Below are 27,020 nucleotides of genomic sequence, written 5' to 3'. Positions count from 1 at the left end.
GGCAGCATCAGCAGGCACCCAAGGGAGAAAAAAAAATAAAATCAGCTGGTGTGTTGCGGCTCCCGGTGTCCCACAGCCCCAGTAATACTTCCCTTTACCTTCTTCCTGCCCCCGCGGGCCAATGGGAAACCTCCTATCTTCTTCCTGCCCCCGTGGGCCAATGGGAAACCTCCTATCTTCTTCCTGCCCCCGTGGGCCAATGGGAAGCCTCCTCCCTTCTACCTGCCCCCGCGGGCCAATCGGAAGCCTTCTTCCTGCCAGTGGAAGGAGGAAGCCTCTGATTGGCTGGTGGGGCAGGAAGAAGGGGGTCATCAGGGTGGGAGGAGTGGCAGTGTTCAAGCCACGGGCTGGAAATGCAGGGCAGGAAGGTGTCTGGGGTGTGTGAGAGACAGAGACTGGGCAGGGAGGGTGACTGGGGTGTGTGAGAGACAGAGACTGGGCAGGGAGGGTGACTGGGATGTGTGTGAGACAGAGACTGGGCAGGGAGGGTGACTGGGGTGTGTGTGAGACAGAGACTGGGCAGGGAGGTGACTGGGGTGTGTGTGAGACAGAGACTGGGCAGGGAGGGTGACTGGGGTGTGTGTGGGGTGTGACTGGGGTGTGTGTGAGACAGAGACTGGGCAGGGAGGGTGACTGGGATGTGTGTGAGACAGAGACTGGGCAGGGAGGGTGACTGGGGTGTGTGTGAGACAGAGACTGGGCAGGGAGGTGACTGGGGTGTGTGTGAGACAGAGACTGGGCAGGGAGGGTGACTGGGGTGTGTGTGGGGTGTGACTGGGGTGTGTGTGAGACAGAGACTGGGCAGGGAGGGTGACTGGGGTGTGTGTGGGGTGTGACTGGGGTGTGTGTGAGACAGAGACTGGGCAGGGAGGGTGACTGGGGTGTGTGTGAGACAGAGACTGGGCAGGGAGGGTGACTGGGGTGTGTGTGAGACAGAGATTGGGCAGGGAGGGTGACTGGGGTGTGTGTGGGGTGTGACTGGGGTGTGTGTGAGACAGAGACTGGGCAGGGAGGTGACTGGGGTGTGTGTGAGACAGAGACTGGGCAGGGAGGTGACTGGGGTGTGTGAGAGACAGAGACTGGGCAGGGAGGGTGACTGGGGTGTGTGTGAGACAGAGACTGGGCAGGGAGGTGACTGGGGTGTGTGAGAGACAGAGACTGGGCAGGGAGGGTGACTGGGGTGTGTGTGAGACAGAGACTGGGCAGGGCGGTGACTGGGGTGTGTGTGAGACAGAGACTGGGCAGGGAGGTGACTGGGGTGTGTGTGAGACAGAGACTGGGCAGGGAGGGTGACTGGGGTGTGTGTGGGGTGTGACTGGGGTGTGTGTGAGACAGAGACTGGGCAGGGAGGGTGACTGGGGTGTGTGTGAGACAGAGATTGGGTAGGGAGGGTGACTGGGGTGTGTGGGGGGTGTGACTGGGGTGTGTGTGGGACAGAGACTGGGTAGGGAGGGTGACTGGGGTGTGTGTGTGAGAGACAGAGCTGCTGCTCCTGGTATGTGCTTTCAAGGGAAAGGAGTAGGAGAGTTGCTGGAGATGGTAAGTAAAAGTGGCATTTTAAGTTTATTTTTCTTGATTGACTGCCATTTTAATTATTGAGTATTATGTGATGTGTCTGCTGTTTTGAAATATTTTATTGATATTTGGACAATGTTTAATAATTTTTATGAGTTTTGTTGGATGTTATTCTGTTCATCAGCTGTTTTGAAATTTATTAATATAGTTTTACAGTTATTTCTGTGTGGGGCTCTATAGCAGCTTGGCTTGTTCTGTTTTCCTAATAGGAGGTGTATTAGTGTTTAGGACCTGATTTAATATTTGTAGTGTTGCCTTTTCATAGATAGGATTGTTATATGTTCCATAATGCAGGTGTAACTTTGTGCGGCTTAGTTTGTGTGCATTATTGCAGATCCTGGGACTGTTAGGTGCTATATTTCTCTTTCCATTTCTCCAGGTTTGCACTGCATGCAGAGTGGCTTTTTTTGGTTTTCCATTCCAGTTTCTATCTCCATATTTATAATGTGTGGTCTTTCTGTACTTTGGTGAAGGTTGGTTCTGTGTGTGTGCCTGAGGTGAGGTATTTTACTAGCATGTAGGCAATTGTATCAATCTTATTTGTGGATGCAGAGTGTATGTTTACATGATGATAGCTTAGTAAAGTAAAGAATCTTACACAAAAACATTGGTTCACTGGGAAAACTGTCTCTTCGAAATTAAACATCTCCTGGCTAACCTAAACCTAGTTTTAAACTCCTCTAAAACAGAACTGCTTCTCATCTCCCCAGGTAACAATGCCATCTCTAATCCTCCAACTATCCCAACTACTACACAGGTGAGAGATCTAGGAGTATTAATTGATAACCGGATGAACCTTAAAGCTTACATCAACAGAACCACCAAGGACTGTTTCCACAAACTCCAAGTTCTGAAAAGAATTAGACCACTCTTCCACACTCAGGACTTCAGAACCATTCTACAAGCTATCATTTTTTCTAAGATCGATTACTGTAACTCTATCCTACTGGGCCTACCTTCCTCCTATACTAGACCCCTCCAGATGTTACAAAACGCTGCGGCAAGATTACTGACAAACTCCAGGAGGAGGGACCATATATCTCCAATCCTAAAAGATCTCCACTGGTTGCCTGTTCACTTTAGAATCCTCTACAAATCTCTTTCCATAATATACAAAACCATCCATCAACACACCCCACTCGACTTACAATTCCCATTCCAAATTTATAACTCCGCCAGACCAACAAGAGACACACTCAGAGGATCTCTTCAAGTGCCCCCAGCCAGATCTACCAAACACATTACCTTGAGAGATCGGGCCTTTTCAACAGCCGGCCCCCTTCTGTGGAACTCCATCCCACCGGACCTAAGACAGGAGCCCAGCCTCCCAACCTTCAGGAAGAGACTTAAGACCTGGCTGTTTAAAAAAGCTTTCCCGGACACCGATTAATTCTATTCAGCCAGATTCTACCACTTCCACATGTAAAAATGTTATTACTAATGTAAATACCTATACCTAATGTTATTCTCTCCCTTTTCTTCTCTCCTCCCAGTTCTTTTACCTTGTTATTTGTAACTGCTTCCTTCTACACAAATAGGTTATTGAATTGTTCACTGTACACCCCTGTTATATGTAAACCGGCATGATGTGTTTGCAACATGAATGCCGGTATATAAAAATTTTAAATAAATAAATAAAAATAAATAAATGACAGGGCTGGATAGCCTTTTTCTCCTGTCTACCCAGTTATCCTCTCCACACTGCTAAGGATACATCCCAGCTGTCAGCCAAAGGGTGTGACCACCTTCAAGACATCTCTTTATCCAGAACAGTCTTTTTTTTTCTGTTCTTCCTTTGTAAAGAAATGGGGATGAATGTCAGGAGCCCCTGGACTCGATTCAGCAAATGTCAGCATCAGAGGAAGACTAAAACTAAATAATTGAGCCATAGGAAAGGAAAAGAAATCTTCAAAGATATTTATCTGTTTTAATGATACAGATTAATAAGGCATTTGCTCAATTATGGTAAATATTTTGGTACAAATTCAATGATGAAGGAACCCTCTTTCCTATTTTCTTAAACTTATCAAACGCAGTAATTCATGACCATCATAATAGGCATCATTGTGTGGTAAAGTATATCTTTGTCACTCTGCCTTATGCTTAATCATAGGTCAGTCCATATTTTTAAGTGTTTTTGTTGCTTAATTCACCCCAGTGATATACTCCAAATTTCTAGCAATAATCTTGTGTTACATCAATTCAAGGTTACTTTTGTTGAAAATTATGAACCAAACTTATCTGGATAATACAATGTTATTACTTCTTCTTAACCACCATCGACTTTGAGCTTGATGCCCTCAAATTGTCAGCAATATGAGAATTCACTATATTGCTGTTCTATGCCCGACATTGCACAATGTTTCGGACTAGCATCGAGTCCTTCTTCAAGGGCGTAATATATTCCACAGCATGGCGTATCTTGGCGTGGCATCAAGCTCAAAGTCGATGGTGGTTAAGAAGAAGTAATAACATCGTATTATCCAGATAAGTTTGGTTCATAATTTTCAACATAAGTAACCTTGAATTGATGTAACAAGATTATTGCTAGAAATTTGGGGTGAATTAAGCAACAAAAACACTTAAAAATATGGACTGACCTATGATTAAGCATAAGGCAGAGTGACAAAGGTATACTTTACCACACAATGATGCCTATTATGATGGTCATGAATTACTGCGTTTGATAAGTTTAAGGAAAGAGGGTTCCTTCATCATTGAATTTGTAATTAGTTTGAACCTAGTTCCATCTTAAAAGTACATTGCCTTTCTGAGCTTTTTTCAAGTAGAAATATTTTGGTACAACATTCCAGAGGGTTTTAAAACATCTCACAGAATACTGTGATGTATGATGAGATATCTGTCTTTATAGTAGACTAGTATATGGTTCTTTGTAAGTTATGAGATACTGCCACTTGAGATCTCTTTAAATATAATTGAAATGCTTTCATAACTATATATTAGGTTTAGCATTGGTAGCTGCTTGAAGTAATTGAGTTTAAAATATTAAAAGTATAACAGCTGTAGCAGATTATTTAGAAATCTATTGTCAGGTGTGTGTGTGTGTGAAAGTATTTATCAATAAGAATTTGAATTCCATGGCTCAGACCTTTAGTGCCCACCCATGTTAACCTTGGGCCCAGCCAAAAATTCATTTCTGGCTACGCCACTGGATAAGAGCCCCTTATTAGCTGACCTAAGATTACGAATTGGTTGTTGTTTATTCAGGATTCATTTCACATAGGGATAGATTTTCAAACTTGCGCAAGCGCGTCCATGTGCTCGCTCTACCCAGCGCGCGCACATGGACACGCGATTTTATAACATGCAGCGCGCGCATTTTATAAAATCAGGGGTCGGCGCGAGCAAGGGGGTGCACAATTGTGCACCTTGCGCTTGCTGAGCCGCGCTGCCTTCCCCGTTCCCTATCCCCTCACCATCCCTTCCCCTACCTACCCCGCCCTTTCCCCCCTACCTTTTTCTTTTTTTTCTTTTGTTGCAAACTTACTTTAGCCCTGGCCGACGCGCGATTCCCAGCATAACGGCAAATGGCCGCTGTGCCTGGAGCCTCTGACCCAGCCCCGCCCCCTGGACCGCCCCTCCCCGCCCCTTTTTACAAGCCCCGGGACTTACACGCGTCCCGGGGCTTTCCGCGTGACACTGGGCCTTATGAAAATAGGCCCGGCGCGCGAAACCTTTTGAAAATCCGGCCCATAATGTTCATTTTGGTTTAGTTCATTTGCCGAACCAAATTAATAAAAAAAGAAAAAAGGAACAGTCGCTACTCCCCTGCAGCACCCCCCACCCCATGGCCCTCTGAAAGCCTTGATCCTATCTGCAGGCTCTCCAAGAATGAATGAATGAGGGAATACAACATTTGTAAATTGGAACTGTCCTGACCCTTTCATCCTCGGAGAGACTGCGGAAGGGGGTAAGGTGGCCACAGGGCGGTGGATGGGTTGCTATGTTTCTTGGTAAACAGTGTGTGCTATTTGCCAGAACAAATAATCTGAACATTTGGGGGATTTTCATTTTCGTTTCAAACAAGCTGAACCTTACTTTTTTTTTTTTTTTTATTTGCATTGCCCATTTCTTTCATACAAATGCACATCCTTTCTGTGCTTAGGAAGAGCAATTCTGTAACATCTCAGGTAACCTATGCAGCGGCTGTAAACATAAATTGCATCAATTTTCAAAGCGAAATTATGCGCATAAGTGTGTTTGAAAATTCTGTGGAATAATGCGCACAAACTCACCCGTAGAAAGATACACCCGCTCTTTGCATAACTCATGCATATCAATTTATGTGCATTTTTTTTATAGTCAAAAGTATGTGTGCAAATCCGAACTCCAGCCCAGCTCTGCATCTCAGAATGCCTCTCTTTTGTGTGCATAAACGTATGCATGAAATCGAGTTCCGCCTGGGCTAATGACCTCCCTATGGAGCCCCAGGGTCACCTTTAATTACAATGGGCTTAACAAATTTACATTTCTCACATAGTTCTTAAGTCCCTCTCTGAATCTCAAGACTCCCTATCTGGGAGTCTTGAGATTCAGGCTCTGAGCGTTGTTAAGACAGTCTTTTAGTACAACAGTAATAATCACTCTGGAAGCTTGACTGTGGTTTCCAGCTTAACTTTACTGACAATGGTTGATGGCACAGTGAAAATGACTATACATTCTCATGCAGTCCAATCCATTTCTAGGTTTAGCTCTTCAGTAAATATGTGACTTTGTAACTCTTAATGCATCTTTTCTGGTGTTTCTCTGGTTTGTACTACTGTCCTGGTCCTTGCCAATTGTAAAGGTAGTTTGGAACTCCCTCCCAATTTTAAGATTCAGATTTCTCTAATCCAATTTAGACAAAGCACATGTAAGTCCAGGATGAACACCATGTACTCCTTACTTCCTTGTCCAAACTCTTCACTGTCCTTGTTGACAACTGAAGGGTATCTCTTCCCTCCTCTCTTCACTGTCCAGGTGATAGTATAGTGGTTAACACCGGGTGGGTACCACTGGTCTTCTCTGAAGTCCAAGGAATGAATGAGGACTCATTCCTTCAGTGACCTCCGGAAGATTATTGAGTCTCCTCAAATGAGAAACTCCTCCTCTCTCTTAGGATGACGTCCCTGGGTCCCAAAGAGAACTCAAATAAATGGTAAGAATGAAATCAGTTTCCAAAATGAGGAAAGAAGGTTGGATAGAAAGGGTTAAAAGCTGGATTCACTAAAAGGGCAAGAGATAATGTGTCTTCTATTCCATAATCAGGTTTCTTTCCAAGAAACCCAAAGGTCCTTCTCCCAGAAAACAAACAAAAGTGAGGAGCAAGTATAAAAGGCTGCTGCCTCGGGAAAGGGCAACTCAGAAAGCACACCTACAAAATGCTGCCTTGGGATATTATAGGCAAGAACCCCACCATTAAATTCTCCCATACGGGGGAGCTATAATACCACTAAACCTGTTCTTTTCTCTATCCATTATCTATCTATCTATTGGAGGGTAGTCAGGGATAGACCACCCTTTGCTCGACCGGGCTTTACAGTGTCCGGTTACCATTTGTAACCGGACACTGTACAACAGGCTGCAAAACCAGGCTGTCCGGTCCAAAACCGGGCAGTTGGTCATCCTAGACCATCGGTCAGATGTAAATTCACTCTTCTGGACAATTGACTTTAATTTATGATTGCCAACCAGTAAACTTTTATTGAACACCCAGAGCCTGGTCCTGTCTATTCATTACAGCCTCTCCTCTCATGAGATGCACCTACAGTCTACACACACACTGGGAGCAGCACAGCGAGAGCTTCCCCCATAAAAAGAATCCTCCCAGTGATTAAGAGTCCAGCGTGAAAGTAATTTGCGAGCCGGAGCAGCCCCTGAAGATGTGCCCTGGAAAGAGTAATCACTTCTAAAAAAGGAGTTACATTTTTTATGCAAACAAACTCCAGGCAATTTTTTAACAAGCTAATTACATGCATAGGTCTGTGTTTTATACATCTATATGGCTTTGAAGATTACCCCCTAAATGTAATACCTCAGGAGCATGATCACATGGGGTGAATGATCCAGCAGGACATTTATTACACCTGGATTTTATAAAAGCTTCTAAAAGAGAGAAAACAAAAGGGACAATATTATTATCTAATTGCAAAGTAAGATGCACTGTAATTTATTTTTTGGATTTAGCTCATGCCTTTTCATTGGTAGCTCGAGTTGAGTTACATTCAGATGCAGTTGGTATTTCCCTGTCCTGAGAGGGCTTACGGTCTACGTTTCCACTTGAGACAATAAAAAGTGAAGTGATTTGCCCAGGGGCACAAGGAATACGAGCAGGATTTGAACCCTAGCTTTGGAGGTGCTTAGCCTGCATAGCTGACCACGAGGGTCCTGCCTCATCCTGCTCTGCTTTTTCTCTAAGCTCATGGGAAAAGTCACTGCTAGAGAGAGGGATAACAGACTCGTGTCCTCAGATTTCTGCTGACTTGTATCTCAAATGCCTAAACACCAGAGCTCTTGTGATTTTATAACCTCTCGGTAACCCAGGCCTTTTCCCAACACTGAATGCATTTTGCTGTGAATTCCTCTCTGAACCTGCAGAAAAGTTAAGTCACTTCTGCAAGGGTCATAGCCTTTGCTAAAACTCCGACAGATAACATGACCCTCCGAAGCATGGAGACAATGTTCCTCCCACGAGGACTGTGAAGACATCTGACAGAAGGATCACAAGATGCAGAATCTTGGACCAGATTCAATAGAAAATGTTTCCCCATTTGTGCCCGAGTCAGAAATCTTTTTTTTTTAAGCGTGCAGACAGATTGCAGCAGTCTGAAATGACAACCCAGGACGGTAACATTAAGAACCTGTGAGAATTTACAACTGCTTGGCAGGGGTGCTCACAGCAAAAAGGGGTGTTTCATTTCACTGTTTTGGTTTGTGTTTTTGTTACTCATTTTGTATTCTGTTTATTTCACTTTATTAATTAGAAATGAAATAAGCACCAAAGAGAGAAACAAATGGACAAATATAAAAAAAAAACAAACCCCAAAAGAACGCAAAGTCATAGGATAGGAGGTGATGTTCTTTTGTGGATTACAAATTGGCTAAAAGGCAGGAAACAGAGAGTAGGATTAAATGGACAATTTTCTCAGGCAGTGGAGTGCCTCAGGGATCTGTACTGGGACCCGTGCTTTTCAATATATTTATAAATGATCTGGAAAGAAATATGACAAGAGAGGTAATCAAATTTGCAGATGATACAAAATTGTTCAGAGTAGTTAAATCACAAGCAGATCGTGATAAATTGCAGGAAGACCTTGTGAGACTGGAAAATTGGGCATCCAAATGGCAGATGAAATTTAATGTGGATAAGTGCAAGGTGATGCATATAGAGAAAAATAATCCATGCTATAATTACACAATGTTGGGTTCCATATTAGGTGCTACCACCCAAGAAAGAGATCTAGGCGTCATAGTGGATAACACATTGAAATCGTCGGTTCAGTGTGCTGCGGCAGTCAAAAAATCAAACAGTATGTTGGGAATTATTAGAAAGGGAATGGTGAATAAAACGGAAAATATCATAATGCCTCTGTATCGCTCCATGGTGAGACTGCACCTTGAATACTGTGTACAATTCTGGCCACCGCATCTCAAAAAAGATATAATTGCGATGGAGAAGGTACAGAGAAGGGCGACCAAAATGATAAAGGGAATGGTCTGACCCAGTATGGCATGTTCTTATGTTCTTAAGGGCCCTCCCCCAGCTGAATAAATCCCAACGCTGCTAACGTTTAATAACTGAACCTCCCCCAGATCTTTCCCTATCCTTCCATCCAGTGGGGACAGGAGAGATCCTCAGTCACTTCTGTCCCACTGGGTCCTTTTCACAGAGAGAATGGCGCCGATAGCTTACACTTCCAGCCTTCCTGTCAGAGCTACTGGGATTGCAGCGCGCCATGACCCCGTTGTAGGCAGGAGTTTCTGAAGGTGCCAGGTGGGTAGGAGGGTTAAGGTGAGGGAGGGAAGTGGAGGGGAATTGACTTTAGAGGTTGCCTAACTGGGGTGGCGGGAGAGGGAGGCAGGCGATGACTCGTTCAACTTTCTTTTTTAAACAAGACTTGGGGGGGGGGGGGCCGATGCAATATTGGCGTGTGGAAAAATGGACGCTCACGATTGATCGCCCGCTCTCCTGCTGCGTGCTGATCGACCTCTCCGGGGCGCCCGCTGCAATATGCAAATAGGCTGCCGTGGTAAAAAGGAGGCGCTAGGGGAATTTGTGCGCCCCTAGCGCCTCCTCGGCAGTGGGTGCCCGGGAGAGGTGGCTGTCAGCGGGTTAGTAAAATGGACGCTCGATTTTATGAGCGCCCCTTTTCCTAACCTGTCTGCCGGCAGAGGTTTTTTTGGGTTTTTTTGTGTCCCTCCCAGTTCTCTTTTTTTGTGTCCCTCCCACTTAATATCGCCACGATATGAAGTCAGAGGAAGTACAGAAAAGCAGTATTAACGGGGAGGCGTTAATTTTTGAGGGTAAAAATGTGCATGCTGGGTGCACTTTTTATTTTTTTGCATCTGAGGGGAAATAGCTAATAGCCTCATCAACATGAATTTACATGTGATGAGCGCTATGAGCTTCGTGGGGGGCTGAACACGCCATTTTGGAAGTGCTAATCCCCTCATTGCATATGGGGTTGTGGACACGCATCCAAACCTCGGGTTAACCAGTGCGCTGGGCTGAGCACAATGTATTGCAGCGGCCCCTTGGAGTGGTGTGGGGGATGGGGCTCAGCTGGCTGGGCACTTTTTTCCTATATTGAGCTGGGGGGCGGGGCTGGGAATTAGGCTGACAGGCCCGCATGCCTCTTTTTTTTTTTTTAAGACCGTCGCCACTTAACCAGTTGTATTCCTTTTTTGAATAGAGTTGGTTAAGCCTTAAATTATCCGGCCACAGGTGGCTGAATAATTTTAAACCTAAACAGAGATACAGTATTTAAAGCTAGCCAGTTGGGTTTAAAAGTTATCTGGCTAAAAAAGAAACAACGCCCACATCTCTGGGCGGGACTGCACAATGCATTTAGATAACTAACAGATACTGAGAACTTGCAAAATGTACAGAGAAGGATTACTGATTAGACTGAGTTCCTGAAACAAAAAGGGGAAATAGAGGAAGAAGTAAAAATAAGAAACACAAGTTAAACAACAGGCATGTACTTACCTTTCGGGGCCTGATGTTCAAAGCCATTTATCGTGTTTTATGCATGGAATTGCTGTTATAGAATAGCCCGGGCTCGGTTCACTTAAAAGTGCACTCGTAACTCGGTTTACGTGTAACGTTAGCATGAATTGGGGGGGGGGGGGGGGGGAGACATTCCAGGATGCAGAGCTGGGCTGGAGTTGGAACGTAAGCTCGTACTCTTTCATTTTTAAAAGCATGAACATATGTTAAGCTGTGCAAGTTACTGCGCTGAAGAGCAGGTGATAACTTTGTGGTGAGTTATTCTGGGTGGATACCAGTCCAGTTCCTGTGCGTTTTCAAACCAAATTTATGTGCATACGTTTACTTTGAAATTCTGAGGTAAAGTCTGCCCATAAAATCTATGTACACACTTTACTCGAATGCGCATTTATCAAATTACCCTCTAAAAAGGTGAATTTTAAAAGCCCGGCACATGCCTAAATTAGGGGATGCGCGCACAAGTCAGGCTTCTGCGTGCTGACCGAATTTTAAAAGCCGCCCAGACGCACGCGTACCTCCTGCTGCACACACATCTCACTCGATTTCAGAAAGGGTTGTGCTATGTTCTTGGTCTGGATGGGGCCTTGGCATTTTGGGGCATGGCCAAGAGATGGGCACAAAAATGCTAACACACCCTTACGTGCACCCTGGTCCACTAAGTGTAAGTTTACTTCTGCTAGGGAGAAGGTGTAAGGTTAAAAATAAATTGAAAACCAGACATTTCTGCCAGGTTTAAAGGGTCTGGGGTAACTCGGGGGTTTGGAGGACCTAGCTGTTAACTGGGCAAAGTGGTGGATGAACTGGTGAAACTGACAATGGCGTGGATGTGCATCCATTATAAAATACCCTGACTTATGCAGTAGATTTGGGATTTGCGTACCTACACGGAAAGCCACTTAAAGGTTGTTGCACATGTGCATGCAACCTGGCTACTTTATAATATGTGCTCATAGGTGCGTTCAAGTAATAAATTGGCCACTTAATCTAGGTGCGTGCCAACGTACACGTCCCAGAGTGTGCCTGTGCGCTGGTTTGAAAGTTACCGTCTTAACAGGGTCATTTATCAAATCGTGTAATGGCGTTATCGCATGTGTTAAGGTGTGTTCGCATATAGAAAACGCCTTAACACATGTGAAAACGCCATAACACATAGTGCGATGCAAATTTTTTAAAGGGGAGGGATTGGGGGCGGGAATTCTGTAAAAGTGGGCTGGTTTCGCGAAGCCATAATGCATGATATTGCACTGTTTTAATGCCGAAAATAACTACACCTTTTTCAATTGCATTATACTGTGCGATATGCCCATAATGCAATTTGTGATTTTTTCACAAGTTCCATTTTGGGCATTTTTTGACTGGGGAAGGGCCTGGGGGGGGAGACAAGGAGAGAGAGAGAGAGTCTCTTGGAGGTGGCACCATAGTAAGCAGCTATTTATGCTACTATAGGAGGCCTACCTAGTAACTCGAGCTGAGGTTTAGGTATTAGTGTAGGGCTTTGGGGCCACTTTTACATGCAGAGTGAGACGTACGAACAGAACAGTGCACTCTTGTGAAGATTTGATAGCTTGATAGCTAGGTTGAGAGAACATTGTACAAATCTCATCTTTGTGTGAGTTTCCTCACTCTGAAGGACATCAAATCTTCACAAGAGTTATAGACTAACCAATTTATTGAAGCATGAGCTTTCAAGGACAGAGTCCACTTTGTCAGATGCACCAAATATAACAGTGTACATGCATACTTTATAAATTACCTACCTTTGTGTTTAATTCTGCATTATTACACATGAATTGTTACAATTACTACACATGTAAAAAACACACGTGTATTTTTGTAACATAGGTAGAGCAAGTATATATGTTCCTGCATTGCAAATAAACGTGTGCGCATACCTTCAGGACAGAATTACACGGCATTTTATATATTATGCAGCTCCCGCCACCCAGTTTATAAAATGCTAGCATATATCTGTGCGGGCCCACTTATGCATGCAAATGGTGTACCACGGACTGTTCTGAAAGATGGGCTCCATCAAATCCATGACCATGCAGCTTCCAGTATGACTCACAGTCACAGACTGGCAATAGGAGCAGGAAACCCCAAATATTCCCATGTAATGGCTAAAAGTCTCAAGCATATTCCGGATTGCCCTTACTAGGCTTTAATCTCTTTGTGGCCCTTAAGAAGGCAGTCTTATTCTGGTCCTAAAAAGGGGCTGAATTAGCACAGGTTTGAAACTTGTGAGTAGAAGCTTCTTTTTGTGTCTGTTACCATGTGTCCAATATAGGCGCACTTAGTTTTCGTCTTATTCTTGTGAAAGAAGCCTCACTTCTATTCTTATGATTAAAGAACTAGGAGTAGGTTTGCTGGACAGATCTCATACCCTAAGGATGTGTGCAACGCTCTTTTCATAAACATTAACGGCGCTGGTAATTTCCAGAAAAAGGATACCAGGTCCGGGTCAGCAGCAGCCTCCACCTTCCACTCCTACCTCAACGAAGAAAAGGAAGTGAGAGGAAAAACGTTCCAGACTGATGACCGAGCATGTTCTGGCACTAGATAAGTGTAGCTCACATGCTGTAGAATGCAGAGTAGCCCTTTTTTTTTTCCTTAAATAGTTGTTTTTGAAGAAGCCAGCTGCATTTTTACTGTAGGGCAGTGACACACTGTGGCCACTCAAGAACTAGTGTTATCTTTGGACCCACACACCAACGTATCATGTGGAGGACACGGGATAACAAACTGGAGATCAAAAGTGCTAGCTGACGGGCAACTGCCTTAGAAGAGAGTTTAGCAAACAAATGAAGTATGCCAAGAAAAAGAAATACCCATTTGTCCTTGAAATTATGTTACCGTTCCATCATGGCCCTTTCCAAAACATATTCTAAAAAATCGGAGGGGGTCCTAATCAGGTTTACATAGATTTAATTCATTTTACAGCCTGTACCACAGAATCCTGGCTGTGCAGCTAGCACAGTAGAAACAGGGGGCAGTTGCCCCAGGTTTAGGCCTGGTTGGCTGAAAACAAGAAAAGACACAATCCCTCACCTTTTTCCTTAGAATCTTTTTGTAGATGTTGTGAGCAAACATGGAGCTGGCCGACAGCAGGGATGAATCTGCAGAAGACATGACAGCGGCAGCAATGGCCCCTAAGCCAGTGATGGACACATAGGTGGGACAGAGGTACTGCAGGACAATGGGCAAGACCATGCTCGACTCTCCTCTTTCAGCAGGGGTTGAAGAACCATAACTTGTCTGATTCCAATCTGTAAAAACGGGAGAAGAGAAAGGGAAGCTAAAGGAGGTTTGGCATGAGCTTTCGGCACTAAGGGCGTGCCAAGTGTCAACTTCCCGTCTTGTGGGCAGGTAAGCGAGAATGGCTTTTCTTTACATGAAATTAACTTAGAAAGCACCGTGAAAAGTGTACAGAAAAGCAGAAAAAACTGCTTTTCTGTACATCCTCCAACTTAATATCATAGCGATACGCCGGCAAAATTAAGTGTCGGTTGTCGGACTCGCTGACAGCCGCTGCTTCTGCTAATAAGGAGGTGCTAGGGACGCGCTATTGTCCCTAGCACCTCTTTATTAGCGCCCAGCCTAATTTACATACAGAATTGCGCGCCCAAGAAAGGTGCCTGGGTGTGCGTCGGGAGAGCGGGCGCTCAACACGAAGCACCGGCTCTCCCGCACCTTTTATTAAATCGACCTGTTTGTGGGGGGTGGGAAGTATGTATTAGATATTCAGTTCTACCTTACATTTTCAAAGGGTACACATATTGCTAATGCGCCTGACTTGACACCTCCATTTTGCTTTTCCTAACTGAATGCATATATCTTCACCTGCAGAACAACCTGATTTTCAAACTCCATGTACACGGATACTTTGTGTTTGAAAATTGTGCCTTGTTCTGTGCCAGCTTAAAACGTATGCATAACTTTGCAGTGCAGCACCCTACTGAAAATGTACCCCTAGGTAACAAATGCAAAACTGTAACACAAACTTGGAATTTTACTGACCACAATGACAGTCATTTCTCTCTTGCCTTTGACCCATTACCTGCCAGATAGCTCCAGTTAGTCAACCCATGCATTTTGTTTGCATTAAGAACATAAGAGGCATCATGCTGAGTCAGTCCAATGGTCCATCAAGCCCAGCATCCTTTTGCCAACAGTGGCCCTTCCAGGTCACTTGGAAGTATCCGGCAAATCCTAATGGGGAGATCCATTCTGTGCTCCTCACCCCCAGAAATAAGAAGGGGTGAACCCCAAATCTACCTGGCTAATAACTGGTAATGGACCCGTCCCAAACCCTTTTAAAACTCAGCAATCCTGCAACAGATCCCAAAGCTTGGGTGTTGACTGAAAAAAGTACTTTATTAAATGTGTTTTACATTTTCTATTGGTTATTTAACTGTACTCAAGATATGGTCGCTCCATGGTTTTATACAGAGGCATGACGACATCCTCAGTTGTATTCTTTATTCCTTTCTGAATAATTCCAAACATTGTCTTTGCTTATTTTTTTTTTTTATCGTTGCTACACTCTGAGCTGAGGATTTCAATATACTGTCCGCCATGAGTCCGAGAACATATTTCTTGGAAATCTGACTCAGTAAGTCAGGAATATGATCTGGCCCAGGGCACCAAGTTCTGAAGGTACCAAAAATCTAGGACGCCCCCCGCTGCTTTGGATATTCATGGGCAAAATTCTCCCATTCCCTATCCTCTGCCCATGGGCGCCATAATCTTAAACCCAGCCCTGGCTGATGCATGATGGTATTTGTAGTGCAGCTTGTACGGTATATCAAATTGGCAGAACTGCAGGTACCACAGTGCACGGGGATGGAAAGTTCAAAAACCGCTGTGGTATCTCGATTGAGATCAAATGTCGGTATATAAAAATAATAAATAAATAAATAAATAAAAACTCTAATTAAAGATTTCCATCCAAAAGGGTCCTATTATATGAGTGGTAAGTGTTCCCGCAAACTTGAAATTGTTTAATTCTTACTTTTAGCAACAAATAACAGCAACAAAACCCATGCAGTTAGAGATACCTGTGGATGCTGCTGCTGCGCCAATCAGAACAGACGGGATGGCCATGACAACGCTCAGAACCCCTGCCATACAGGAAGTGATTCTCGCCTGCCGAGTCGAAGAGGCAGCAAGAAGTCTTTGGATGTATGTTTGCCAGGCAATGCTGTTAAGACTCTGGAAAAATAAGAATTGTGGCATTGAATTTGGTTTTGCTGTATTGTGCACTGCACTTATCGCTTAGGCCAAAGTCTTAGATAGATATATATATACAGACCAAATAGAACGCAAGTCATCCTAACTGTTATGGACAAAGATGGAAGACTACTATGTGATGACTAGCAAAAGAGCAAAGATCAACAAGTCTTGTACGAAACTGCAATTTTGCCAGTGCACAGTCACTGCAAGGCTGTTCTCCCAAAACAGCTGGGGAAACATCTGCTGTGAAGCCACAACAGTCCTAACCTGTGTACATTTTCAGAGACTGATTCCAGCGTGCACGTGGCAGGGATGCAAAGTGCAAAAGGTGCGAAGAACATGGGGAATCATCCTCATCCTCACCATCATCCTACAAGGAGCAAGCCTGGATGTAGGCAAATCAACTGAGGAGCTCCCTGCTCTATTTGATCTACAGAATTCTGGTCTGACCAGCATCAGCTAATTGAAATTAGGTCCTAAAGCATTATTTGCAGGGTAATTTAGATAATCTTACTGTTAAATATAACTTCTAAGATCCAAAGTAATAGCAAATAAGAGAAAATTCTAAATTTACCTACATTTGTCATCAAGCTGTCGTCTCTATAAATTGTAATTGGAATAAACTATTATTTTACATCATTGCCAGTAACTGGGAAACCAGAAAGTCTGACTGAATTATTGGTTCTCTAATTACTTTTAGCATTATTAGCAGTTTTATTTTTATTCGCCTAACGGGCAGCAGAACGTTAGAATAATAGGTGTTACACAAACAGACCTTGTGTCTCCCACATAAATCAGATCGCAGAAAACATAAACTCTCAAGGATTTAATGCCTCTTTTGGTATGAGATGGGCAATTACAGAAAATTCGGGGTGCGCTCTATAGCACTTCTTTTCAGCAACTATTTTTGTTTCCATAGATAAAGACACACAAACTCTGTGATAGATTCTGGTCCAAAACACTGTAAAAAAAAAAAAAAAAATAGAAATGGAATATTGATGAATTTAATCTGGAAAAGAATGCTAATGTTGGAAAACAATAAATACTTGCACCTGCTTTCTGCGCAGATTTTTTTTTTTTTTGGGAGTAAAGTTACACTCATTCTTTCACGTGTATTTTCAAACCCCGCCTCAGCCCCGCCCCCAGGAACGCCTCCTTTCACCGCAGGTAAAATTACGCACTCCCAGCGCCTCCTCGGCAGCGGGCGCCCAGGAGAGGCAGCTGTCAGCGGGTTAGGCAAAAGGATGCTGAGCGCACTGTAATGCATCGGCCCCCGTAGTGGCGCTACGCTTGAAATTTTACCCGCATACGGGGGGGGAGGGGGGGGCTCAGTTTTCAAAGGCCTCTCGCTTCCATGGATAAATCGCTAGCTACTCGTAAAAATAGGTTTTGAAAATTGCCCTCTTAATCTGCAAACCAGAATTTGTATCCAGTTGTCGACACCCAAATATGGAGAACATGAGTCTGTCTGATTATGTCTGCGGGTATTTCAGGCGCTGGTCAGTTCTGACCAGCACAAGCTCCCTCGCTTTAGAGCAGCTCTCGGCATGGAAGGATGAGTGCTGGAGGAAGCAGGAACGCAGTGACAGGGAGATCAAGAGAAGCAGGTAAGGAAAACAAGGCAGCCTGCAGATTTTCAAAGCGAGCTTATGCACAGAAAACTGAAAATCCAAGCTAAAGTCTGCAAATAGAAAGTGCCCACAGACTTAACCCTACGAGGGCTGGTTATAAGATTACCCTCAAAAGAGCTACTCTTGCATGCATAAATGCAGACCGCAACACATTAAAAACAATGCGGACAATAATGAAATATTTTTTGCATGGGTAAATTCGCATTTACCCAGGTAAAAATGCGATGTGAATATTGTCTCCTCTCCACGAAAAGCACTTTTACCTGTATGAATAAAAGGGGAGGGGAGAGATCAGGGGAGCACATTTTGAAATCTGCACCTGTTTTTCCACAGTGGATGCCAAATAAATGGGTACAAGAATACCTGTGTTCCCCCGCCATCCTGCATGTTCAAAGCAAAACTCTGATCTTACAGGCCCATTGTTGGGGAGGCTGAAAGCTCCCTAAGGATTTTCATTATTGTCTCTATATGAATTGTCCTGTATCTTTCATATGACCATGCAAGGTAAAAATAAAAAATAAACAAACATAGGCAAATATCCAGAAAGGATAAGAAAAGATTTGCCATACTGGGTCAGACCAGAAGTTCATTAAGCCCAGCATCCTGTTTCCAACAGTGGCCAATCCAGGTCACAAGTACCTGGCAGGATCCCAAAAGGTCGCTAGATTTCATTCTGCTTATCCCAGGGACAAGCAGTGGATTTCCCCAAGTTCACCTTACTAAAGGTTTATGGACTTTTCTTCCAAGAACTTGTCCAAACCTTTTTTTAAACCCAGCTACACTAACAGCTTTTACCACATCCTCCGCCAATGAATTCCAGAATTTTAAATACACCACATTTTGTTATTGAGGACATTTCAATTCCTTCAAGCCTACCCCCCTTCACCCTCGATAGTTAATCCCTCTCCCTCTGTGACCCACATATAGCCATTGTATTTTTCCAGCCCCCCTTGTTTTCCCGTCTTCTCTCCCTCGAACAATCACCTGAAACAACAATGTACGTATTTATGAATCCTTGTATATAACCCCACCCCCTCATTGTTGTTCCCACCCCATCCCAACCTATGTTGCTCCCTGTTGATTCCCTCCTCCAATTTGTCTAGTTTTTTGTTTTACTACTGTATTTACTTGTTCTTTGTTCTATGTAAAGGCTATGCCTATATATACCCTGGTTTTAAGTTATATGTAAACCGACACGATGTGCAAACGGTTGTCGGTATATAAAAGCGTTTAAATAAATAAATAAATAAATAAATAAATAAAATAAATTTCTTTACACATCTCCATTCAAAGCTGTAACTGTGGGCTAGATCCTTTGGCTTAAATAGAATGTAGAATACCAGAAGCCAATTATTATTCAAAAGTTAAAATCTCTCTTTGCCATGCATGGTACTCACACCCTCTGCAAGGGTTGTCTATCTCTGACCCATCCCAGCAATCAGTAGATTATTACAGTAGACGGGGAAGAGAGAAGAATCTTACCAGATAAGCAAAGTCATCCAGCCATCTTCCAATGTATTCTGCTTCTATTTTACCAATCCAAGAGGCTTGATGGACTTCATTAAAAGCTGTATAACCAATGTTTTCAGATGCTGGATTCAATAGGGCAAATGGTACACATATCCACTGTATTTAAAACAGTCATTTTTACATTAATGAGTTAATAACAATAGACATTTAAACCATTAAAAAGCAGGTTACATTCTAAGAATTGTCTTTATCCATACATAGATTTAGGGATCCTGTTAGTCCCCTACTAATACTGGATAAGGAATGTATATGGGGAGAGACAGCTTGGTAGTTTGGTGGGTTGCAGCTTCCCCATGTGATAGCTAGCACTGATAGTGTCCCCTCTGTTTTTTCTAGGGAGATCACCATTTTACACTCGTGGATCTTTTTTGCCTTCAAGGAGGCAGCATGTCCTAAGCTGTGCTCTCATTTGTCTAAGTCTTAACTTTAAGCTCCATGGAGACTTTTATTTTGGGTTACAGTTTCTTTTCAACCTTTCATGCCACCTATTACTTATTTGAGTTTGGACTCCGTAAAGCTTACTTAATTTTGCTCTTCAATTCAATGGGAGAGGTTCGCTTCCAGCAAGAGGAATCTGAAATCACCAAGATCCAAGGAGAGGATGACTTCCAGCCATCCTGTGAGGAGAAAGGAGAGAAGGGAGAGAAGGAGAGGCCCCTGAATATCTACTGAAGATAAGGAGAAGGAAAAAAAGGTATCACCCTTGATACTACAGGAGGAGGTAGGAGATAAAAGTCTAAATATTTTAAAGTACATCTTTGATACTTCAAACTACCATGGGAGGGAAGCATTAAAGCTTTGCCCAGAATCCAATGAGAGGGAAGAAATCAAGTAACTAAAAGAACTAATTCAATAAGAGAAACATCTGAACTCAAGAAAGACTGTACGAAGTCACAAACTTACTAAAAGCATTTGCATCATGATACAAATGAAGTACACAGCTGTAAAGACTTATCATTGCCTATTATCAGTAAAAGAGAAATGTTGGAAACCACCAAACAACTTTCATGTGTCTTATTGAGTAGAGACTTCATTATTCTCTACTGCAGAGGTTATCAGTGCTGTGTGCAAGAGACTTCATTATGGGAAAAGTAAAGAGCAATGCCGGGGTCTTGAAAGGAATCTGTCCCCCCGCGCAGGAAACCCTGGAGAAGAAATCTAATGGAATAGCTTCAGAGTCCCACTAAACAGAAGTGTGAGATATGGCCTATGGAACTGTTATCTGAGTTCAAGCATCACAGGCGTTACACAGGTTTTATAGGCACCTGTGGATAAATGCATAAAGGTGAATTTTAAAAGCCTGATGCACACCAAAATGGGAGATAGGTGCACAAGCTGGATTTTAAAAGCCGCCCGAGTACACACATACTTGCCGCTACACACAAATGAAAAATTCCATGAAAGATGCACTGGTGAGGTTTGGGCGGCGCATGGGCGTTCCTGGATTTCACATTGAAATCTGCGCACAAATACGTGCACAGGTGCGCGCCAGGGTCCCCTGCCACGTAACTTTACTTCTGCTATGGATGACATGCAAGTTATAAAAAAAAATAAACATACAGATGGGCGGGGTTTTAAGGGTTGGGGCTAACAGAGGAGAAGGGAGGCTATGAAACTAGAGGAGTTTGGAAGTCCTGTTCCATACCTGGACAAACTGGGAACAAACTGGTAAAACTGGTAATAGTGTTGGCGTACATGTCTTTTAAAATTCCTCACTTACGCAGTAGAAGCGGGATTTGGGCACATAGGCGTGCCCAAATTTGCAGACATATGTGTGCACAGTCAGGCTATTTTATAATGTGTGTATATACAAGTATTTGTTATAAAATGGCCGCATCACTGGGCGCAGACCGACGAACGTGCACACAGATGCACCCGCACGCCTGTTTATAAGTTACCGTCAGAGAGCATGGGGTGGAATTTGTATTTGTCATGCCAAGTTATGATTTTTTTTCACTCAGTTCTTGCTATATTCAGCACATGTGGTTTGGACCCTATGCTTAGTATATGAGCAAGTAATGTGAGGCAAATTTGTTGAGCAACCACCAAAGGTTTGGTCAGAGCTAAAATGCACAAATTGTTTTCTGTAACTATTAGCCACTATTTTAGTTCACTGCTGCCAGCACAGTTAATTTTGAGTAAATATAACAGAAAGTATCTATTACGTTACCTGCTAGTTTGTCAAAGGAGTGCAAATGACAAGGTGGTGTACCATGTCATATTCAGTAATGATTCTAGCATGGTGACACTTAAGGGAAGATTTACTTTAGAAGAAAAGAGATGGTCAAGGAGACACACTGAAATAATGACTTAGAAAAACTTGAGAGGAATTTTTATGTACGTGGCAGTATTATACAGTCCTCCAGCACATGGAAAGGTGATGGATACAGACATGAAAAGAGCCATCACCAAGATGGTGTGCATAGGGGAGTTCCTGCCTGTAAGCGACTTCAGTCTACCTTTTGGGGACTTCAGCCTACCTGCTTCAACTTCAACTAGAAGTGGGGAAGTCTTGGATGCCCTACATAGGGCATTTCCCAGGCAAGAAGAGAACAAGCCCACTCGAGGAGAAGCTCTGATGGATCTAGTACTGACAAATGGGGACAGTATCACTGACCTCATAGTAAGGGAAAATTTAGGGTTTAGAGATCTCTGTACTGTGAGTCTCAGTATTATACTCTGACCTAAACTGAGTCATGTTAAGACTTGGAGATCAGAGGACTGATTCATCAAGATGATGAGTGATAGTACTGAGGTCTTATTGTGAACCAGATTGCTGAAGAGTATGGAGGAACTTTGGTCAGCCATAAAAGAGAGCATTGACAAAGTGTCAAATAAGTGAGTAAAGCAGGTTAACAACAGGAAAGGAGAAAGAGATCAATATGGTTCTGGAAAAAGGTAGCAGAAATAGTAAGAGCAAAGATGTTAGCAATAAAAAAATGCAATAAAATGCAGGTAGGAAAAAATAGAATTATCAGGATAAAGAAAAGGTGGCAGAAATGGCAGTTAGAAGAGCAAAGGCCCAAATGAGTCAAGGGGAGGATTCTAATGGATTAAAATTAGCCATGGAATGCCCATTCTTGAAGAAGCCTAATCTAGCACCGGATGAGCTCTCCAGTTATCATCCCATTTCTTCCCTTCCCATGCTGCCCAAGATGCTAGACAAGGTTGTTCTCCAGCAATTGCAGGATTTCCTTGGCATAAATCATATTTCGCATGACTCCCAATTTGGCTTTCGGCCTCATCACGTTGACCCCATTCAATGGGATTTTGACACCGGTGTCAGTTATCATCATGTTTTATTAGATTTGTCAGCTGCATTTGATACAGTTGATGATTCTATATTGCTTTCTCAGCATGATCTTTGGGCGTTACCTCCACAGTGCTTTCCTGGTTTTCCTCATTTTTGAGAAACAGCACTTACATAGCTGTGATTGGGGACACTATTTCAAGTATGTGCCATCTTTCTTTTGGGGTCCCTCAGGGTTCAGCCCATCACCCCTCCTTTTTAACATCTATTTGTGACCTCTTTGTGACATTATGTCACATTTAGATATTACCTTTAAGCTATTTACTGATGATGTGCAATTCTTTTTCCCTATCAGGCCTTCCTTTGACGTTGCCTTGGACAACATTCCAGTTGTTTGTCTTTGATTAACTGCTGGCTATCTGATAATAAACTGATAGTAAATGTGAAAAAAATGAAGGTTTTGCTGCTTTTGCATCATGGCTCAGTGGAAGCTCTTTCATGTTGGGTTTATGGTGATGTTTCAGACCCCATTAAGCACCAGATGAGAGATTTTGGGGTAGTCATAAATTCTACTTTTTTTTTTTTACTTTTCCCCAATTATGAACTGTCATTAAAAGCCCTTTCTTTAAACTCCGTCTTCTGTGCTTTCTAAAACTTTTCTTAAGTTTTGCAGATTTCAGGCTAGTATCCCAGTCGCTCATATTGTCCACATTAAATTACTGTAATTCTTTACCTTTAGGTCTTCCAAAATCTTCTTTAAAAGCATTACAATTAGTTCAAAATTTGGTGGCTCACTTAATCTTGTATGTTCCTGCCGTGATTGGTATATACTGTATCTCCTGTGCTAGCTTCCGGGACATCAGCATATCAGGTTTAAGATACGGGTTTTAGTTTTCAGGTCTGTACATGGTCTTGCTTCTCATCGTTCTTCCGCTGATTTACATGTTTAGTGTCCGTCCCACACTTTGCATTCATCTACAAAATATTTGCTAGACGTACCTTCTGTCAAGCAGGTGCACTTGGAAGAATCATGCGAGCGTATTTTTGGGGTGGCTGGGCTGCTCCTTTGGAACGAGCTCCCAGAAACCTTAAAAACATCATAGGATTTGCTCAGTTTTAGGAAGCAACTAAAAACCTCTCTCTTCACTGAGGCCTTTGCTAAGAGGAATGGTAATTTTTCTGAGGCTGACTGGTACTGCATTATGATATCAGGGTAGGATGAAGTTGGCTGTAGGTAGTTTAATTGGGTTTTTTTGATGGTTTTTATGTTACTTTTTAGGGGGGATTTGTACTGTATATTTTAGTTTTATGTTATAATTATGTATGTACTGTTGTTCCCTGCTGAGTTTCATGGATGAGTGGGAAACAAATATTATAAATAAATAAATGAATGATAAAAATGAGGAAATAAAAACTTCTTTAGCAATATAAGGGAGAGGTGAAAAACCAAAGGGAGAATACAGGGGGAAAGTGGGATTTATGAAGAGGAGAATAGGCAAATGGCAGAAGTCGTAAATAAGTTCTTTTTCTTGATATTTATAGAAGAAGGGGAAGGTGACAGACTTAAAATAGAAATTGATAATGATAAATGTGAAATAATTACGTATCACATTACAGAGGTGAAAGTACTTGAAGTATTTACACAAGCAAGGGTGGATAAAGCTATGGGTTCCCAATGGTGAACCCCCCAGAATTCTAAAAGAGCTGAAGAATATGCTGACATCACCCACAAATTGTAAGCACATAAAAGATTTATGCACACAAACCGTCAAAAATCATAATATCAGTGAGCATGGGGTGGACAGATTTTTTGGACAACAGCCTCACTAGTTTTGGTGGCTGTTTGGACAATCACAGAACTTGGTGGCATGACGTGATAGAAAGTCTGGGTGTTGAATTAAATATGGGGCTTGTAAGAACCAAAATGGAAGATAAGGCCTGGAAGTAGTGGAGGGCAGCACTGCTTGATAGTAATATGGAGGAGAGGGGTAGGAACAAGACTCTGTACCGACTAAACACCTTTCCGAGAGCCCTAAAGAGTAACGTGTGGGTTGAGAGTCTCAGAATACAAATTATTTCTCTAACAAGAATTTAAGCATGCTTGGGACAGATATAGAGGACAGTATTTGGAACAGGGAGGACAGGCTGGGTGAAATACATATGGAGGAGAGTTGGGTGGAAGATGGGTTTAGGTTTAAGCATGAGAATTGTATGCTCATCTATCTACAATAGCAGAGGGCCAAAGAGGGAAGACGAGACTAGCTAGGACTCGGAAGAGGTGCTTTCAGTGGCATTGCCACACAGTTGTAGGACTCAGTGCCAAGTGAGATTAGACGGGAATATGACTGTTTAGATTTCAGACGCAATGTAAAAACGTGGCATTTTTGCTCTGCTTTTGGCATTGATTAACTAGGTTAATTTAACATTATTTTGCTGAAATCATGATATTCTATAAACTTTAAGCTGCTGTCGATATATATTTATATTCATGAAAATTTACTATGCAGCTGAATTGATAATGATTTTAGCAAGATAATTATATATATGTTTTTACATGCATTTTGTTGTTTTTATATAACTGATTATTAGAATGATGGAATATCATGTATTGTATTGGAATTCTACTGTACATTGCTCTGGGCATTTTGCAGAAATAGCAATTTATTTATTATAAAATAAATACATTTTACTGTATAAATATTATATTTACTGAAACAAAGAAAAAAGATGGTTCTTACCAGACTGACTATCATGAAAAGGAGTTGGATCACATCTGTGTAGGCAACTGAGTACAGCCCACCCAGTAATGTATATACAATAACTGTACAGGCAGATATGATGATGGATATATAGCCTGTTACATCTAGAATGATACTCACTGTCGCTCCTACATAGAAACAATAAAAATAGCATAAAGCGATTTTAAAATGGAGAAATAATAAAACCTGGTTTAATTGCCCAGTTATAGAGGATTCGTTTTTAAAATCACTGGTTCACATCCCAAAGAAAATTCTGGCAATCTCTCAGCTTCTCCATCTGTCATTGATTTTTCAAGGATTAGGACTAAATGTGTAAAATCATTCGAAGGGCGGTTTGCAAAGTCCCCAAGTAAGTGGCTTTCACAATGCGTGGACTTTTAGCCAGATCATGAGGAGGCGCTCCCAGGAGTGCGTTTAGGTCAGGGAAGGAAACCAACATGCGTAGATTTGATTTGCAAAACTGCATGCCATGATTTGCCCATCCACAGAAAAAGGAGTTGCAAAGGCCTGCAAAAACTTATAAGCCGCGTATCTTGCGAGCAGTTTTCAAATGGGCAATGCATGGGCAATTTCCCTTTGAAAATTTTCTAGGAGGGACGCAGGTACACAGTGCCCACATACATCTGGCAGCAACAAAGATTACATTAGACTAGACTAGAACTATAAACTGCCGCCCCTACTGGTCAGTGTTCAGAAAGGCAGGTAATACATCCAAATAAATAAATAAATAAATAAATAAATAAATATTCAAAACTGTCCCCCCCAGGCATTTGCAATAAATGTTGAGGCTGCTAAAGTGGGGATGAGTGGTATTTGTTAATGCAGCCCAATGGGCCCATCATGGTTTCCTAAGCACACAGAGCACGTGTAAGCGCATGGGTGCCTTCTTTTTACAGATGAGCTGTGTTTTTGCAGGGATGGGAAGCAGGGAGCAGTAGCACAGAGAGGTAGAGGCAGCAGGGAGTGGTGCAGGAGCTGAGAATAAGTGACAGGAACCCCCTCCCCCCCTCCCCACTAGCGAGGATGGCAAGGCCAGCTTGGAGGAAGCCTTTGCGCACTAAGACTCCAGCACATAAATAGAAGGAGAGGGGACCAGGCTTCATGCATCAGTTCCTTGCAGAACTGCAAGTCCACGCTGTCTCCTAAGAGGAACCATGTGGGAAAACCTGGACACCTGCCCGATGCTGAAATACAGTTATAGTGTACCCTCCTGTGAATTTTGCTTCAAAGGGTAGCGAAACAAACATTAGCCTCAGTATCCGGCCCGCTTTCCTCCTGAAATATGAGAGCTCCAATAGATACCCCCACAACTTCATATCAGTGCAGACACTGTAGGAATGATAAACTTTTGAGATGAGAGGATTCTTACATTATCCCCAAAGACAGGGAAAACAAAGGGTCCAGTCTCTAAAGGACTCACTAAAAAAAAATTGTATTAAAATTGTTTTAGCATGCACACTAAAAATGCCTTTAGCAGACTAGTCATTAAGTTAATAATATGCAAATTGTGTAAATGTTAAGGAACCCATCCTAATGCATGCACAGTCCCTAAAGGGACTGTGGGCCTTTTACTGTGTGCGTTCATTGCGCATCAAAATCCCCCTTGCTAACCAACCCAAAGTACAAAAGCCAGTAAGCGTAGGGTATCCTTCCTATCGCTCACCCCTCCATCAAAAAGAAGCCCCTTCGATGACCGCCATCATTATCCCCTTCCCCCATCCATAGTCAAGGTCCTCTCTGAGTGACCTTAGACACTGAGAAGCACCACTGGGTGGTGTCATTCAGTTTGCAGTGATATAGCCAGTAGGAGCTTT

The 27,020-nt window shown here is 42.8% G+C and overlaps 1 protein-coding gene across 1 annotated transcript in view; it reads right to left on the bottom strand.

Annotated features, from left to right (window-relative positions):
• LOC115091949 (high affinity choline transporter 1-like) overlaps positions 1 to 27,020 on the bottom strand; it is a 56,815-nt gene that overhangs the window by 15,280 nt on the left and 14,515 nt on the right. Inside the window, exons 4-7 of the mRNA XM_029602334.1 lie at positions 25,186 to 25,334; positions 19,150 to 19,293; positions 15,862 to 16,015; positions 13,853 to 14,070 (exon numbers count right to left, since the gene is read on the bottom strand). Coding sequence (XP_029458194.1) covers positions 13,853 to 14,070; positions 15,862 to 16,015; positions 19,150 to 19,293; positions 25,186 to 25,334 — 665 coding nt within the window. The remainder of the gene's footprint in view (positions 1 to 13,852; positions 14,071 to 15,861; positions 16,016 to 19,149; positions 19,294 to 25,185; positions 25,335 to 27,020) is intronic.

This window comes from Rhinatrema bivittatum, chromosome 5 (genome assembly GCF_901001135.1).
Source record: "Rhinatrema bivittatum chromosome 5, aRhiBiv1.1, whole genome shotgun sequence".
Taxonomy (NCBI): Eukaryota; Metazoa; Chordata; class Amphibia; order Gymnophiona; family Rhinatrematidae; genus Rhinatrema; species Rhinatrema bivittatum.
This window is presented reverse-complemented; position numbering and strand designations above follow the sequence as displayed.